The 17,243-nt window shown below is 39.1% G+C and overlaps 1 protein-coding gene across 4 annotated transcripts in view; it reads right to left on the bottom strand.

The window, feature by feature from the left end:
- The window catches only part of LOC144660590 (P-selectin-like), a 179,468-nt gene extending 162,829 nt beyond the window's left edge, over positions 1-16,639 (bottom strand). The window contains exons 1-11 of one of the 4 annotated variants that reach the window (XM_078521254.1): positions 16,496-16,639; positions 15,839-15,899; positions 15,641-15,736; positions 14,539-14,598; positions 13,653-13,834; positions 12,312-13,059; positions 11,725-11,869; positions 11,255-11,351; positions 10,937-11,010; positions 10,653-10,762; positions 3,213-3,297 (exon numbers count right to left, since the gene is read on the bottom strand). In XM_078521254.1, the coding sequence (XP_078377380.1) occupies positions 10,662-10,762; positions 10,937-11,010; positions 11,255-11,351; positions 11,725-11,869; positions 12,312-13,059; positions 13,653-13,834; positions 14,539-14,598; positions 15,641-15,736; positions 15,839-15,899; positions 16,496-16,602 (1,671 nt within the window). In that variant the 5' untranslated portion in view covers positions 16,603-16,639 and the 3' untranslated portion in view covers positions 3,213-3,297; positions 10,653-10,661. Of the gene's footprint in view, positions 1-1,661; positions 1,857-2,236; positions 2,432-2,916; positions 3,298-9,492; positions 10,274-10,652; positions 10,763-10,936; positions 11,011-11,254; positions 11,352-11,724; positions 11,870-12,311; positions 13,060-13,652; positions 13,835-14,538; positions 14,599-15,640; positions 15,737-15,838; positions 15,900-16,495 lie in introns of those variants that run through there. The other 3 variants (XM_078521253.1, XM_078521255.1, XM_078521252.1) reach the window with 3 other exon arrangements.
- Between the last annotated feature and the right edge of the window lie 604 nt (positions 16,640-17,243).

Below are 17,243 nucleotides of genomic sequence, written 5' to 3' on the forward strand. Positions count from 1 at the left end.
AACTGGTGAATATTATTCTCATCATGCTATCTAAAAATTTTTAACTTCAAAACTCTGTCTACCCACCACTTTTATCCAGAACTTCACCGCGCTTTTCCTCTCGTTTCTGTCGTGCCAGGTGGAGTGGGCCCTGGACCAAAGAGTACACGTCAGTCACGTGATCACTCACTGCACGTCTTCCTCGGCCACTTGATGGACATTTCTTTGCGCACTGGGAGTCTGGGTCGGTTGCGTTACATACAATCACGTGACAGTGAACGAACACAAATGGATGGTCAGCAATGAACTTGAAGGCTTCCAGGCTAAACCGCTGCGCACTGACTGAGGGCACTGAATGGTACTTTACAGTGACGTCATTTGGGCATCTGAAATGAAAATTTCAAACTGCTCATATTTCCCTTCATGAACAGATTTTCTGCCTTTTTCAAATGAACACTTTTGTTAACCGAACAATCTAGTTTTTAACATTTTAAGGCTACGGACAAAGCAAAGTAAATTTACAATAAAGTATATTAAACAAAGCTTTTTATTGACACTTGTTTTGGCCCATAGAACATATATAACAGAAAAATTATCCTTTACATACCCTTTTCGAATAAACTCATACTTCAAGGAATTCTTCTGATCCTGAGTGGGCGTGGCATAGCATCGATCAGCTATGATTGACAGCTGCTTGTCACCTGATGTCACTGATACCTCAAAGAAAAGCAGCTTGCGCAGCACCACAGCAACAGGAAAATCATCCTTCGTGTAAGGACTCACGAATCTCTTGTCAGGAAACATATTCAGAGAGAGTGTAAAGTTTCCTTTGCCTTCATCGCTGAACACAAGCTTTCTATTACTTGGTTTCCAACCAACAGATGATACGTCGCCATACTTGGAGTAGAAACAGCTAAACTGTATTTCTATTTCACGCACGCGTGTCACGACATCCTCAGCAGCCACAGGGATTTCCAAGACTTTGTTGGAGTAAACGATAGCTGTAGGTGTGTGCCTGCTTGTTGTGTCGCAGCCAGTCAACGGTGTCGTTAGGGAGAAGTGAGCACTGGTTTCCTCAGCTTTGCACGTGGTGTCCAGGAGGCGAAGGTGCTCACGGTCAATACCACGGAGGAGGGACTTGGGAATGATGATGGTCATGTTGTCTCTGCTGCACTGAACATCAACACCTGGAGCTAAAATGATTTAAAATTAAGTTCCACACTGGCAAAAGGAAGGAATTTTTAGAATTAGTGAATTTCTTCTGCTAAATTCATTTGTTCACTTTGTTGTCCAATTTTTAAAATGACACATTGAATTAAAAGCGAAATTCTCAGATGGCTCTTGATTTTCCTCACATTAAGGTGTGTGTTTTGCATAAATGTGGTATGAGTCAGTACTTACCATGGCAAGTTCTGTTATCCAATGACAGGCTCAGTTCCGGGTCTGGACATTCACATTTGTAGCCTCCTGCAGTATTAACACACTTGTGACTGCATCCTCCATTTGACACAGCACACTCGTCAATATCTGAAAGAACATGTGTTGTCTGTGAATATTCCTGTTATACGACGGGTAATATTTGGAACCAAGTTAAGAAACCGCCATACGTTTAAAGCTACGAAAATCAACTATAGGTCGATATCGGATAAATAAGTTAGGTTATTTAATAGTATTAAACCCACCAATGCATGAGACTGACTTAGCACTGTTCGTCCACTGACCATTTGCACCACACTGCTTATAAGAGGGACCTTGTAGCTGGTATCCCTGTGGGCATGAGAACGAGCAAGTACTGTTGATGCTCATCTGTGACGTCACGCAACTGTTTGGTGATGTTTTGACAAGGCGTCCGACTGTAAGAACTGGACACTTCACAGCTAAAATTGACATAGATCAGGATCAAACATCAGGAATAAATCGGTATGAAAACACTTCTTTTGTTATAGCTTGGCAACCGAAGACAGTAACAAAATCAATGTATTGAACTAGCCAGTCAATGATTGTCTCTTTATCGTGACATCATAATATTATTGTAATTTGTCAATTTGAAGAGTTTTGAGTATTTTAGTGGGTTAAGAAATTGTACGACGTCATTTATTGCTGTTTAGACAAGAAAAGCCATCTTGTAATTCTAATCAATTCGACCACGTCGGCTCCTGATGTTACAAAACTTACATCACTCTATAGATAAAGTCAGCGAAAATTCTTTCAGTTATGACTTCAATGTAAGCTTTCAAATAGATGAAGCAAATCGCACCTTTACAGCTGACTGTGTTCACTTGTCCGCTCCAGGTTCCACCTCGTCCACACTGAATAGACGAAGGACCGCTGAGTTGTTGTCCTCGGGCGCAAGAAAAAGAACAAGTCGATCCATACTTTTGATTGGACGAGAGACAATGGGAAGGAGAGACAATCACAACACTCCCCAAAGAAAGCTTTTGGCACCAGTTGGCTGCAGGCAATAATCAGATAAAAAAAATGACAAAAAGTTATACCTACAGCTTCAAGAACATTGATCCGTACATAAACCGGAAAAAAGATAACTTTCAAATCTGAGGCAAATAAATATAAGACTATACAGTATAGTAGTTTAAGTGTGAAAAACGAAAATAGATAATGTCATCTAACTAAATAAATATTTCAGCTAATTAAACAGTTATGCACGGAAGGAGTCTTTTTGCGTGTTTAGAGTTGGTCTCCTTTCTTTGATGATTAGCATTTCATAAATCAGACATTCCAACTTCCCTCGGAATTTTTTCAGGGAAAACCTTTATTTATACACGATGACTGATTTAAAGCTTGAAGCTTGTGAGGTCGTGTGAATAAAAATGCCGTGTCGTGTAAAGTTAAAATAGAACAAATAAAAAAGAAAGAAATATAATATAGAAAAAAAGAAACCTTTGCCTGAAAGTTATAATGTTCACTCGACGGACCTACCATTGGTTTCGCAAATGTAACTTGACGAAGACGAACACGGTCTGTCGTTCCATTTCCATGAAGATGCAAACAATTCTCCACAATCCTCATTACCGCCAGAATTGTTAGGTTCTCCAGAAAGCCAATAAGTGTAAGTTGGACGTGATCCATCAACCCACAGCCAGCGAGACTTGTCTTTAGGATCCCTGTACAAACCAATCCACGTATACGGAGTCCGTGTTACTTTTGAGGGAATTGCTTGTTGTTCAGTTTGTGAATTAATTACGACAAGGTGGGATCCGAGTGCTTCACAGGCGGATTTTGCTGCATTCCAGTTCAATCCTTTAGAAAAGAACTTGTAGCAGGAACCTTGCATGTGAATCCAGCCGTTCGGACATACTCCTAAAACATCGGATAACCGCAAGATTTTATATTCTATTTAATAATATAAACATCAGTTTCTTAAAGTTATATAGAACATTGATTTACCTTGAGAATTAATTCGCAACACTAACACTGAAAATACCACGGTGAATAAAGACAACCGGTTCGGAAAAGCCATTTTAGAAACCTGACCGGATCAACCTTTCAAAAATGTATAATAGAAATATTAACTCCGCAGCTTAACTTGATTGTGAAAAAGGCAGTTGCGAACATGACTTCATGCCCAGTCTTACTAAGTCGACGTGTTATTAGATTAACGAATTCACGGTAATGGGTTTTTCCTCGAGTATATAGATTATTCAAACATTTCAGGAACTAAACAGTTAAAGCATTGTCTCTTGGTGACTTAATAGTCAAAGTTTAACGGACCTTCGACAATTAAAACATTTTAAGGCAAATAGAAACGCAAAAACTTGACGTTTCGGTGTCATTCTGTCGCAATTATAAACAGCAAATTATTAAAGTTTTAAGTTAGAATATACAGTGTAGTAGTTAAAGTATAAAAAACGAAAATGGAAAGTGTCAGCTATTAAATTAATATTGTCAGCTAATTAAACAGTTTTGCACGGATGGAGTCTACTTGCGCGTTTAGATTTGGTTTCCTTTCCTTGATGAATAACATTTCACAAATCATACATTCCAACTTCCCTTTGCATTTTTCAGGATGTTAAATTGTTTGTGCATATTTGGTTGTCAAGGTTGTGACTTTCTCGGAGATGCTTCTCAACGACTGAGAGCCTAATTATGTTCAAAGAATTAATGCGTTGAAAAAGCCCCCCCCCCCCCCCTCACCCCCGAAGAACTTCCCATGTGAATGGGGCATGAATATGCTCGTCGGAAATTTTGAAAAGAAACCCTCAAAGAGACCAATATATATATGGGCGTGGCCGAAGCTTTTCTGGACCCTGAAAAGATACCCAAACATTAAGAATATAGTAAATAATAAAGGTGGTAATTTTTTTTTTATGATTTCGACATTGCTGACCCTAGCAGTATGCAGGACGTGTGTCACATATCAACCTAGTAAATGGCCCAGCTCACCACGAGTCTCTTGTAGCTCAGTTGGTTAGAGCGCCCAACCGGTATCTGGGAGGCCATGGGTTCGATTCTCGTCGGGGACTCAGAATTTTTCTTTGTCCCATGCTCGTGTCATTGTTGAAAAATCCATCTTCACTAAGAATATAATATTTATTTGTATATTTCTTCAAGTGTAACCCTAAATGAGACCTTGATGGCTAAAAATACTAGCGTTTTGCCCGGAACACTCCATCCCCTGAGACCCAGGGGCAATTAGTGAGGGCGACGGGCTTATCGGAACGACGGGATTTTCGTCGTCCCGATAAGCTGCCCGTCGCCCCCACTCACTGCCCCTGGGTCTCCGAAGATGGAAACACCCAAAACGAGACCCAAAATCCGAAATCTACACCCCTAAGCGAGACGACGAGCATCCCCGCCCCTTTCACGTGGGAGATCCCTCGGCGTGAAAAAGGTGTCGGTGTGCATCCGACAACTTGAATCACACAAGTTACATTTGAATTCATAAACAACACATTATTGGTTTTATACTAGTGACGGTTTGTTCTCTGTCACTCTCAGGTCTTGGATGAGTTTCCTGCTCGTGAAATCTTTACGAAAAGGTCACTTAAATCTCTACGTAGAATGTCAGCCGAGGTTTGGTCTTTAAAAGGTTGTCGTTTGTCACTGTACTCTCTGACTGAGTTTGGTCTAGAGCGAGAGAATAGATGAAAATTACAATAAGAAACCTAAAAAATTACGGCAAACAAACAATCAATCAACCTTAGCGACCCAGGTTTGCAGAAAATTTCATTTTCCGTGTTTGTTTGTGACGTGATATCGGCTGTTTTTGTTAACGGACCAAAGTCACCAAACTGAATTATATTGATTTCTTTTTATTCCGATGTTGGTACGTCAGCTGAACACTGCAGCCCGAATCCATGGTCAGTTTAAGGTCATTGCCCTGTATTGCATTGCGCATCCTTACTGCGTAGAATTTTACGCGTAATTAGCGCGCGCCCATAAACAAAATGGCGGCTTTTTTCTATGCGGCTTAGTTCGCGAGAGAAGAAAATTGTCGCCTTCTTGTAAACGAGTTTGGTGACCTATCAATTTTTTCTCATATTTTGGGTGTAGCGATCAAATTCTTTCTGTAAAATGAAAACAGATCAATTCTTGTGTTTGAAAACTAAATAATCGCTAAAAACGTGTACTTTGCTAGTACTCGCAGAGGAATGTTAAAGGAATAATATGGAATATACAAGGTCTTTCCGCTCCTAAACGAATCTGGTGACCCCCCTTTTTACCTCATGGTATCATGAGGTATAGTGGGGGTTTGGATGTCACTCCATTCCCGTTAAACAATTAATGTTATGCATTAAATCCGCATTAAACGTGAATTAAACATGTTTACCCATGTCTCCCCTGCTAGGTTTTGATTTGTCCACAAAGTCGGGCCATTGTCTCTTGTTGATATATGTGGGGGAGAGGGTTGGAACAAAGGCGGCAGTACATGTTTTAATACAACAGGAGCTGAAATGGCGTCTGTCGTGTGGAGTCCGACGCTAAAATTTTGTTCCTTTCGCTACACCTTTGTTCAAAATACACTTTTGAAGACCTCACAAACGATCAGAAAATGTGCTCAAGAATGCTCAAATGAACAAATGGGTTTTAAAGTCTTAAAAGTGGCGATGTATTTATCACGGCCATCAAGATGTGTTTGGACGACGAGGTATCGATCAGGCGGAGCAAGAATGCACTACAGTCTGCACTACACGAACTATTCGGAATGAACGCTTCATGGTCTGGGCCAAAAAAGTAAGCCACCCACCTTCTACTATATTGGATTTTGAAGTTTGTAAAAAACTCACAGGACGTATGATTTTTAAATTAAATACGCTTTTGATATTTCGTAATTCGCTCGGAAGCTGTTCGAAAAATGTCACAAACAGATTTGGTGTCGTGGATTTCATCGATCAGAAGAGGGCTATTTGGAGGTTTTTTAGTTTCTCAAATTTATGAAATTAATGTCCTACACTTCAATGTTTTCCTGGATTGTCCGGCGGTTTTTTCTCGGGCAGCTATAAATAAACAAATAATTCCCCGCCAGACAGATGCGTAAATCTCTTCACTTAAAAAAGTCAATATTCCCGAACTTAAGATTGAAATATGAAAGAAACTTGAATTAAACTTTGCTTAGAATTTAATTTCATTCAAGAAGAAGCAAGAAATGCATTCCAAAGCTTCCAGATTTTTCGAAGGCATACAAATTTGCATGCGTAATTAAGTTAGGTCTGGGTTATAAGACAACACGAAAATGGATTTAGTGTCGTGGATTTCAATTCATCGATCAGAAAAGGGCTATTTGGAGGGTTTTTTCGTTTCTCAAATTTATAAAATCAATTTCTTACACTTCAATTTTCTCCTGGATTGTCCGGCAGTTTTTTCTCGGGCAACCGGGCCTTTAATTTTCCTAAAAACTTGTTGCCCAAAATTTCGTGTATACAAGCCTGCGTAGTGCGGATCAAGACCTACCAAACAGTGCAGTTCAGGCCTTGGCAGAATGTGACAGCAATTTTTATCCAAATGTGCACAAGTTGCTGCGCATCTTGTGTACGTTGCCAATTACTTCTGCAGAATGTGAGCGATCGTTCAGCACATTGCGCAGACTAAAGACATACCTGCGGGCTACAATGACCAGCGAGCGAGAGTCAGGACTTGCTCTTATGAACATACATTACAACAGACAAATTGACATTAGTGCAACAGTCGACATTTTTGCACGGAAGCATCCACGGCGCCTACTTCTGGCTGATATACTAGCTGACTAGTGAGTGACGGTACGCCGGGAGTGAATGGTACGCCGGAAAAATTACCTGGTACGCGGTATTTTGAGCTTCCCTTCTAAGAAATGCTAGCTTCAATTGACGCTAAAATTGCTAAAAATTTATGCTTAGAATCAAGGAGATGCCATATTGCGCAATTGATATAAGTAAATTATTTATTTATTTATTATTTCTTGGGACCGCAAATTTCAAAATTTCCCGGGGGAGCATGCCCCCGGACCCCCCTAGAGGAGGAGCGCCGGAGGCGCTCAGATTTACCTTCACAATTACAATTCACATTTGGAACCCCCCTATACAAAAATCCTGGCTACGCCCCTGCCTAATTTATTTTCCGAGTTTAGTGGCTCGTAGCCACTTTGATTTACTGTGCGGTGCCGTGCCTCTCTAGCCAAAGAACTAAAAGAGGTGGTCAAACATTAACCGCACGGTTACAAAACTGATTAATAAGTTTCTTGTTCTTACTTGGAAAAGAGGCAAAGGTTCATAGAATAATAAACAGATACCATGAGGTGGCTCGAAGGAAACTTCGACATGCAGTTATTTTATTTCAAAATTTAAGTTCCCTTAAAGTAATAAACCAGTAGGCGAAGTTTGGTTAAAAATCTATGTTCAGTTCTATTTCATGGTAATGACCTTAAACGCGAGAGACGTGAGTGGTTGGATTTCAGGTTTGAGCCTTGCACGGGTTCGTTGTGATGTATTCATGAACTGAATAAGTGCATGCCTCCTTCCACTCAATTAAAAGAGTACAGGAGAGAGCATGTGTAGCAGTCTCGTTTTTTTCCATTTTACTCCAAAAAATACCATAATCACTCGCGGGCTCACTCTACTGCCAGGTTGTCACTCATTTCTGATGTGAGCTATGCCTCAGCACGGCCTGCCCAGTAAATAAAATCGACAACAAATTGATATTCAGTTGATATAGAAAAATTGGTGACAAATCGATCTCTAAATAGGGCGCTGAAGTGAGATTTTAGGGACTGGGACTAGCCAATTATTTTGACTAGCCATCCCCTTAGCTGCCCACAAAGCCAACCCCTGCAACAGGCTCGAAGAAGTAATAATCTTTCGTGGTTACATCTTGATTATACTGAGAATGAGGCAAATTTATGGCGTAATGAAGATTCACTGCGCATAAAAGATTCACTGCGCAAGAACGAGTTGACAGATCAACTGACCCTTGCGCCGCACTCACTCCACTCAGCAGTTTAATTTCCCGCCCTCCACTCCCTAAGCTCTTCTCGGCTATCTTGTCAACCAATGTACTAAACGCGAGAAAGAACCTTTAATCCATTTGCATTCTATTTCGCGTACACCTCCAATAACACCTGGTTTATCGAACCGAACAACGCGGGGTGTTGAAGATTCTTAAACAGCAGGCCAAAGCAAGGATTCTTTTTCTAGATCAAGGGCCGGTTTGAGCAGACTTTGCGACATGTTCATCACTTTCTGCCTGAGAAAGTTCTTCGCATTTGAGAGACATTCCGGTTTATATAATGCAAATATCAAAAAGACCAACATTCGCATACATTGTATTAAAAATGTTTTATTTACAATTCAGTATTGTAGGAAACAAAGGTATTTTCTCTTTTTATTTTTTTTTCTTTAAAGAACCCTTAGAGTAAAGTAATGACATTTACGTTAACGCAATTGTAGGAACTATAAATAACGCTTTTTCAAGTTAAAGAAAAATCGATCTCAATTGAAAACCTCTCTTCAGAAAAAATAAAAGACGTGAAAAGTTTGAATTTATTTTCCATGAGGTAGAATTACGTCACATGTCCTGTGAGAAAGTGTTGTAAGATGAACAATGACGTCATCCTGGCTGCGTCCCAACCTGTCTGTCATTGAATTCGTCCAATCATCAACGCTGATATTGATTCACTGGTGAACAAAAGTGACGCATGCGTTCAGATGTAACCACTTTGCACGACTGTCTCCGTTTGTCTCGCTGCTATGCAAATTGCAAAAAGAAAAAACTGCTAAAAACAACTCCTAAAATTGCAAAAGGCAAGCCCTACAATCGCAAAATATGCAAAAACAAGCCGTGAAATTACAAAACCTACAACTACAAAAGCCCATTAGAACTAATAAAACCCATTAGCACGCAAACAAGAAAACTAAAAAATATCGAGGACAATTAAGCCACTCAAAATTTCAAGCAATAGAATTGCAAAATATCTAAAATTAATGAAATTGCAAAAGGCCTAGAATTGCATACCTAAAGGCAAGCCACGCAAAATTAGAATTGCAAAATATCTAAAATTACAAAAGCCTATAGCCGGTTAAATTAAAAAAAAGAAATGCAAAAAAATTAGCACTGACTTTAAAAACGTTACTTAAAAGCGAAACAAAAAAGCTGCGCTAAAACGCAAGCAATTTGCAAAAGGCCTAGAATGGCATACCTAGTCGCTAACATGCAAGCACACAAAAAATAAACAAAAGCTAAAACAGCAACAAACTATCGTAACCAGTCACGCGCAGTGATTACATAAACGCTTGTGTTACTTTCATTTAAGAATGATCCTATATCCGCGCATCTAATTGGATGAGAACGCAGCTAGCAGGTTGGAACACGTGCAGTATGACGTCATGTCACATCTCACTACATCTATCACACTCAAACCAGTGACGTAATCCCATTTCTTTTTTCTTCTGTTTCCTTTACATTTTTTGCTTACATAGAATGTTACAAGTACTATTAATGATTTTCTCAAATATATAAAGATTCCAGCTCAGATAAATACTAGTTTAAAAAGAGTTTTGATGAAAGTTAAATTTGGAATGCGCTGAAAGTAAGATATTTTAGAAAGTGTTTTCATTAAGACTTTTTCTGAAAGAATATAAAGAAAAGTTATTTACATTGGTTTTCATAAAATTAGTTCTGGGAGAATATCACTGAAAATTATTTACACTGAACATTAGAGGAAATATTACTGAATTTTGTATAACCTTTATCGCTATTTACAATATTTACAATTACAATTATTTAAAAAAGTATGTATCCACTGATATTTCAACAGAATATTGTTTTCCATCAGACAGGATGCAAGCAAGAAACAGTTGAACTGGATCTGTAACAAGATAAGAAAGAATACATTAGACATAAAAAAAATAATCAGCGTAGCGGTATTAATTCCTCAAACTCTTTAGAAGCGGAAATAAATCATAAAAATCTTTTCCTTTGTATGCAATTTATAATCGATAGGACTGCTTAGTGATTGAGGGTGAAATTTGTAAGGGAACTTTAAACTAATTTAGAGGTCTGAACCTGAGAAGTAACAAACCAGTAACTACCTCTTTGCCGTATAAAACTTCTCCCAGTCTGCAAAGGTCTCGAGGATCGTCTCCCATCAGAGGCTCGGGATTTTTGCCCAGTGGACCAGGTCAAAACAAACTGATATAGCAGTAATAGATTAAAATGTTTCGTACTTTGCGCTTAGAGCCGCTTACCTTAAAGTTTTAATCCAGTCGGGTGATTGAATTTTGTTTACTGACAAATGAAACGAGAATGGTAAGAAGTCTTTCCTCAAGTGCTCTGTGTTCAACAGTTTTACGCCAGGCTGAAAAAAAAAACGACAAAAAAATAATAACCAAGAGAAAACGTAGACCAATGCGCATCTGGTGCGGATTCTACGAGTCTGCTATAGGCGTTCGGTTAAAAAAAAGGGGGGGGAGGGGAGGGAGTGGTTGGGGTTTTTCGAAAGTGCCCATCTCACAATCTTTGCTTATCTTACCTTCAACTTCAAAAAGATACTTGAGCTCATTTCGAAGAATACTGCTGCATTCAGTAAAGTTGTTTTGCTTTTCACTAGAGAAAGAGAAATAGAAAAACAATCGAATTATAATACTGAAGGTACGAAATTCGCAACGTTAAAAAATATTTCTGTAGCAGTTTAAATTGACGATCGTCTGTTTTACTAATTATTTTTTAACAAAACAACTAGAATATACCGGAAATTAGTTGAAAAGAAGCGAGGTAACTGAATTAAACACAAACATGCAAATTTCAACAACAATAGCTACAGAGAAGGATAGAATATTTTTTTACTCACAGGATTTCAAGATCTTGCTTCCTTTTAACAAGTTCACTTCTGTGCTCAGTAACGGTGAGCCAATCTTTTGTTAGACCATCGAGTTCTTCCTCGCAATCTGAAAACAAAATCAACAAATACAATGACTTACTGCATTTCAAAGTGGTTTCTCTTCTCAACCCCCACATCACCCCACCCCCGTGAAGACATGCTACTAGTCTACGGGTCCCTCCCACGAAGGTAACATGTCCTCAGCATTGTCGACTCCATATAAAATGAACAAGGCAGGTGATCGTGCTCAGCATAACTAAAACGATCGAACACGTTCAGAATTTATAGCAATTATTCTGCACGTCACGCAGATGCTCAGATTTCCTTCATGTCTTCAGAAAACTTGAATTTCTACAATATTTCGCAATTGATATACTTTTTAATGTCTTGCAATGGTATGTTATAACACAAGCTTGAAAATTGTCGGTAAAAGTACTAACCCTTCGTTTGCATCGCTTGTTGCATCTCAGTTTCCAGTTTGACGCTCACTCGCTCTAAACACGCTATTTCTTCTTTGAGAAGATAAATCTGTTCTTTGGCGTACTTAGAGACTTCTGGAAAATGCTGGCTGACAACTGAAGCTGCCTGAAATGCAAAAATTAAAGAAATGATTCGCATCAATTTAAATATTAATCACGTAAAGCATAGAAGACAGAGTAAAATACAACACTTTGGCAAAGATATCGTTAAAAAATGCGAACAAAACGATTCAATAACAGCAACTAATACAATAACATAGAGCTTCTCTTGTTTCAATTGGGGCTGACGTATCTCTCCAGAAACAGTCGGTTTGCAAAACATGCTTAACTTGTCTGGGGCATTTAGGTCTTGGCTTTGTTTATTCGATTTTTAAATCGTAATTTCGTTGGCAGACTGTTTGCCTGGAAACTCGTCCATCAGGAAAATAGGCATCAACATCTACTTGCCCGACAGAAAAAATAAATACTTATCGTGGTATCCGGACGGGAATTAGTTTTGAGCCCTTCCCACTTATGACTTAAGCCTCAGGATTACTCGGAGTACCTACCGCTTGATGTAAGGGTGTTTTCTTTTCAAAAGGAGAATCATCCACAGGTGGGATAGGGCGGACCTCATCAAGGGTGGAGCCATTAGAAGGAGAAGTTCCCAGCTCAGGACTGCTGCGGTAACCATCCGATTCGTCACCCGTATCTTCCTCATATTCTCCAACACTTACAGCGACACAAGGCTTGGCCCTTTTTAGGTCAGGCTCGACAGGTGTGCTGCAGAGAGCATCATTTCCCTTCTTTCGTGTTGATAATTCCTCGCCATTGGCCACAGCACCGCCTTCCACAACATCACTGGAATCACTGGAGGCTTCTGGAGACAAACAACTTCTCTCTTTTTTCACTTCTTTGGCACCACTTTGAAGCTGATCATTAGAAGCGACTGCTGCCTGTTGAGTTGGTGGAGAGGGTCCAGTCAGGCGTGGCAGAGGTGGAGGGGAACTCGACTTAGCAGAAGAAGTTTGAGAAGAAGCTTTTCTTTTGATCTTCATTGGCTCTTTATTGTTGTTCTCGTTACAGAAGGCAGCCTCCTGAGGAACATTAAGTTTGTTATCTGCTCCAGATTGTGATTTGTCAATTCTCCTCTCTTCAGCTGAAGTGCCCGACACTGGAGCCTTGTGTTCAGAGGACTTCTTCGCGCTGCTTTTTGAACTTTCCTCATGATCACGGTTTTTGTTTGCTTTCTGTTGTGATTTCTTCCATTCCATGGCATCTTTCATAAACTCGTCGAAGATCTCCTTGTCTGTACGACTGCCATTAAAATAAAAGATTTGAGAAGACATGATAAGCAACTCATCAAGCGAGTGAACGACTTAATAAGTTTTAATATAGGTGAACTGATGTCTGACTAGCTGACTGGCTCACTGCTGTAAAAGTGAGTGAGTGACTGACTGACTGAATGAATGATTGACTGATTGATTGATTGTCTGATTGACTGACTGTCTGACTGACTGTCCAACTGTCTGACTGAATGGCTGACTGACTGACTGACGGACTGACTGACTGACTGACTGACTACATTATAACAAATCAACTTGTTCTTATTTTCAAGAGTTACTGTGTAAAATTTTAAAAATCATTATTGATGTTTTGGAGGCTATAATCAATTTAAAAGAGAAATGACTTAAAAATATTGTGACATATAGCTACTTTAAGAAAATCCTAAAACCCATTTTCACCCATCTCATTTAACTTCCTCAGAATAGAAAAAAAAAATTACTGGCCCCAAAGTTATTCATAAATGTACAGTTTACATCATTAAAAGAACATTATTTTGTTTACCGTAATTTATAATTTAGTTAGCTTTACGTAAATTAATCAATCATGTTAATCAAATATCTCACCGAGGAAGTCCATCCTCCAGCATAACAGATGACAGAGTGAACTCCAAAGAACCGGACACAACGTTTTTTGTCATTGGTTTCAAAGTAACAGTTATATCATAACTTCTTGGCTCTTCGGTTATATAATCTGCAATATCGATATTACCAGCAGCGATCACCTTGCGGCGACCACTAGCAGAGACCTGCAGGGGATTTGAAATAAAAGAAATAAAATCTATCAAGTCGAACTATATCTGACAGATTATGTATTATTAAGCTAACAAGAGGCGGGTTAAGGTTCTGGCAAAATAATCAGTTTGATCAAGTTTGAGGACCTCCCGGTGGGGGATCGGTAGGGGCGCCAGAGTGGGGAGCGGGGGGAGATTTTATGTTCCCTTGTTAACAAAAAATTTTTTCTTGTTTTCCCAGTTGTTGCCTAAAGTACCAGTATTTTGTCAATTTCTGTGATCCCTGTTCCCTAAAATATCAGAAACACAGTTGTGGTTTTTCTAGCTTTATGTTCATTTTGTTTCCTTGTTCTCAATTATTTTATGCCAATGTTACATTGATCCCTGAAACCGCAGGCTTAAGAACGTTATAAATGAAGGGGTTTCAAGGTTTCATTTCATTGGAAAGGTGCTATGGTGAAAGGCCAAAAGATGTGGAGGGACCACACTGCTGGTCTACATGCCACCTAGTGTGAAAGGCACAATTGAGTGAGTGAAAAATCTGAGTATCTTTGTCTTACATACCCATCAATGACTATTCTATATTTATCCAGTGGTAACAATCCATGTGACATGGTAATATCTAGTGTTGTGGGTGATAAAAGGTTCCAAAAGGAAATAAGATAATACCCCAAAAGCACACGTACATTTCTGTAATTTAAAACTAAAAGACAACTTACATTCTGTACTAGTATCTTCCATGGCCTTTCTTGATAACACAGTAACTCATCTTTAGAATTCTAAAATACAAACATGTGTCTAATTGTAAAGATATTCATGAGGAGGTTTACTGTATTTTAAGTATTGCTTATTTATTTATAGCTGTTATAAGCTTTTCTGTGTTCTGTCAAACTCCTTTTATAACAATGGACTTCACAACAATTCATTTAATCTCTTATTCCACTGCACAATTTGAAACAACTGTACAACAACTGAAAGAAAAAAAAAATAAGTTACTATGTTTAAATTTAAAGCTTTAGGTATGGAACTCATGATCAGTCAACTGACTGAGCTGTAAAAGACTCAAACTGGTTCAGAACCAAAATTATCATTCACGCCAGTAAATTCCTATCAAGGTCCTGGTAAGAGTCTTGCAGTTGTTTTTGAGACATTATTAAACGGATTCTAAGCTACCATTCGTTTTAATTCAAGTCAAATTATTTTCGATTTAACTTACGTTTATTATATAATGAAGTAAGACTTTAAGCTTAAAGCTAATTACAGTCGAAGCTCTCTTAACGGACACTCTCGTAAGCAGACAGCTCTACTTACGGCCACCTTGTTAGAAACCCCGTTTTTACTCCCATACAAACTCTGTATTTTTACATTCTCGTAAGCGGACATTCCCGTAAGCGGCCGCGGACACTTTCCGAGATTACGACTTAGACTTTTTCTTTGTTTTTAAGCTCCCGTAAGCGGACACCGCAAAGAAAATCATATAAAAAACCTCTGTATCTTGTATTAATCAATCAACTTCACATCGCCGTTCGTCACAATGATTTTACTGTAATTACAGTACCATATTTCAGTGTTTGTTTTGTCGTCATCCACGTCCGGTTACATTTCGAAACACCACCAACATGCATATTACCATTATGTTAGCTGGGCAAGCTCCCGTAAGCGGCCATCTATCCCCTACACCTCTAGTGGCCGCTTACAAGAACCATTCTCGTAAGCGGCCAGCTCCAGTTGCGGACACTTTTTTCGCGTCCCGAGGGTGTCCGCTTATGAGAGCTTCGACTGTAATTAAAAATATATATATTTTCTTCTTGATCTAATTACCTTGAACAGGGTTAATTTTGCTTTCTGCGGATCTGGTTCTGGCCAGACGTGTATACCCCTGTAAGGATTCTTAAATCCTGGCTGCCAGGGAACCGGCTGAAAAAAATATATATTAACAAAGGTCAACGAACATGCAAGTTTTATGCGTACGATCGAGATTTCGAGAGACTTTTTGTAGGACAAAACAAAGCAGCTTACCTTTGTACTGGAATGTTTGGGATTTGATTTATCCCAAACGATTGAAAGGCTGTTCGGGTGCCTAGCGAACAAACGATAAGGTTAGAAAAATGGTTATAAAAGAGGATAAACTTGCAACGGTTCTGAGTTTGGAATATCATGCCAGATTCGCCATTTTGTATGTTGGCCTCTGCTGGGCCTGGTAACGAGTAGTAAAAAACACACCGTCCGACCCCTCCCAGCAGTAGTTTCTTTTGTTAGGCGGATAAAGGAAAAATGGGCGAAAAAATAGAAAAGAAAATGACAAAAACAAACAACAACAAACATGAATAATATTGACGGTAAGCGCCAACCATACTTGCAGTGTAGAGTCGCTTTTTTACTGTTACCGTGCGCTTGTTATTGATTTCAATTATATTTCCATCATGCGATAATATTTACGGGGAGATCTCAGAGCGGTCGCATAACTTTTAGCTTTCCAATTTTGTTGAAAAAACTTCATTGAAAAAACTTTCCGTTAAGCCTATCCTGTCAAAGCTGCTATTTTTGTTGTTGAGCCCCTTTAGTTTGATGAAATAATCAATGACTTCTCTAAAAAAAAATCTTTTGTTGCAAGACTTGAAACATGCAAAAGTTAAATAAAATTCATTTTTCATTTAGTGGTATCTTGAAACTCACCATCTCTCTTTGACACATTCGATGGTGAGCGCCGCGACTGACGTCGTTACTTGGAATTCGTCGACCTTCGCTTTTTTCCGGCGGAAATTTCTGGTCATACAAGCCATGACTTCAGAAGACGAAATCTTTCAGAAAAACTCTGAGTTTTTTTGCTTTCATTGTGATGTCACGTTACCATGATGACTGCTTGGAATCCAAACGCGCGCGCTCAAGCTTGATGTCTGGGTTCTGATCATCTGTTGCGCTCGCTCCGCGTAGCCTCGGGCCTCTTGTCGAATGTCAAAAAGGCTATATATGGGGAGGCCTCCAGCCAGAGTAGAGGTCCAACCACTTACCCTTTTATTAATTATTTCGATAGAAAATGTACCTCCTTCGTATATCTCTTATTGAAAAATGGTACCCGTTTCAAATTACTAAATTGCATGACATACGGTACACTGCCTAAAACAGGGAGTCTCTCATTTTTTATGTAGCATTTAAATAAAATAGAATAATTTTTTTATAAATAAATAAAATAAAATTTGGGGGCTCAGCACCCCCCCCCCCCCCCACACACACACACATTTCAGTGGCGAAAGCATGGCTAGCGTTGTATAAAATTGATTAGCTTTAAAATGCAGAGCTTATCAAACAGAACAAACTGCCAAATTTTGGCTCGTTTTATCAGATTCATGTCTGGCGGGATTTCTGATTTTGGACTTTCAACAGAATTCATTTGGCGACGTCTAACAGGATGCTCCTCCCGAAT

This window comes from Oculina patagonica, chromosome 7 (assembly GCF_052425735.1).
Source record: "Oculina patagonica isolate OP01 chromosome 7, crgOcupat, whole genome shotgun sequence".
Lineage (NCBI taxonomy): Eukaryota > Metazoa > Cnidaria > Anthozoa > Scleractinia > Oculinidae > Oculina > Oculina patagonica.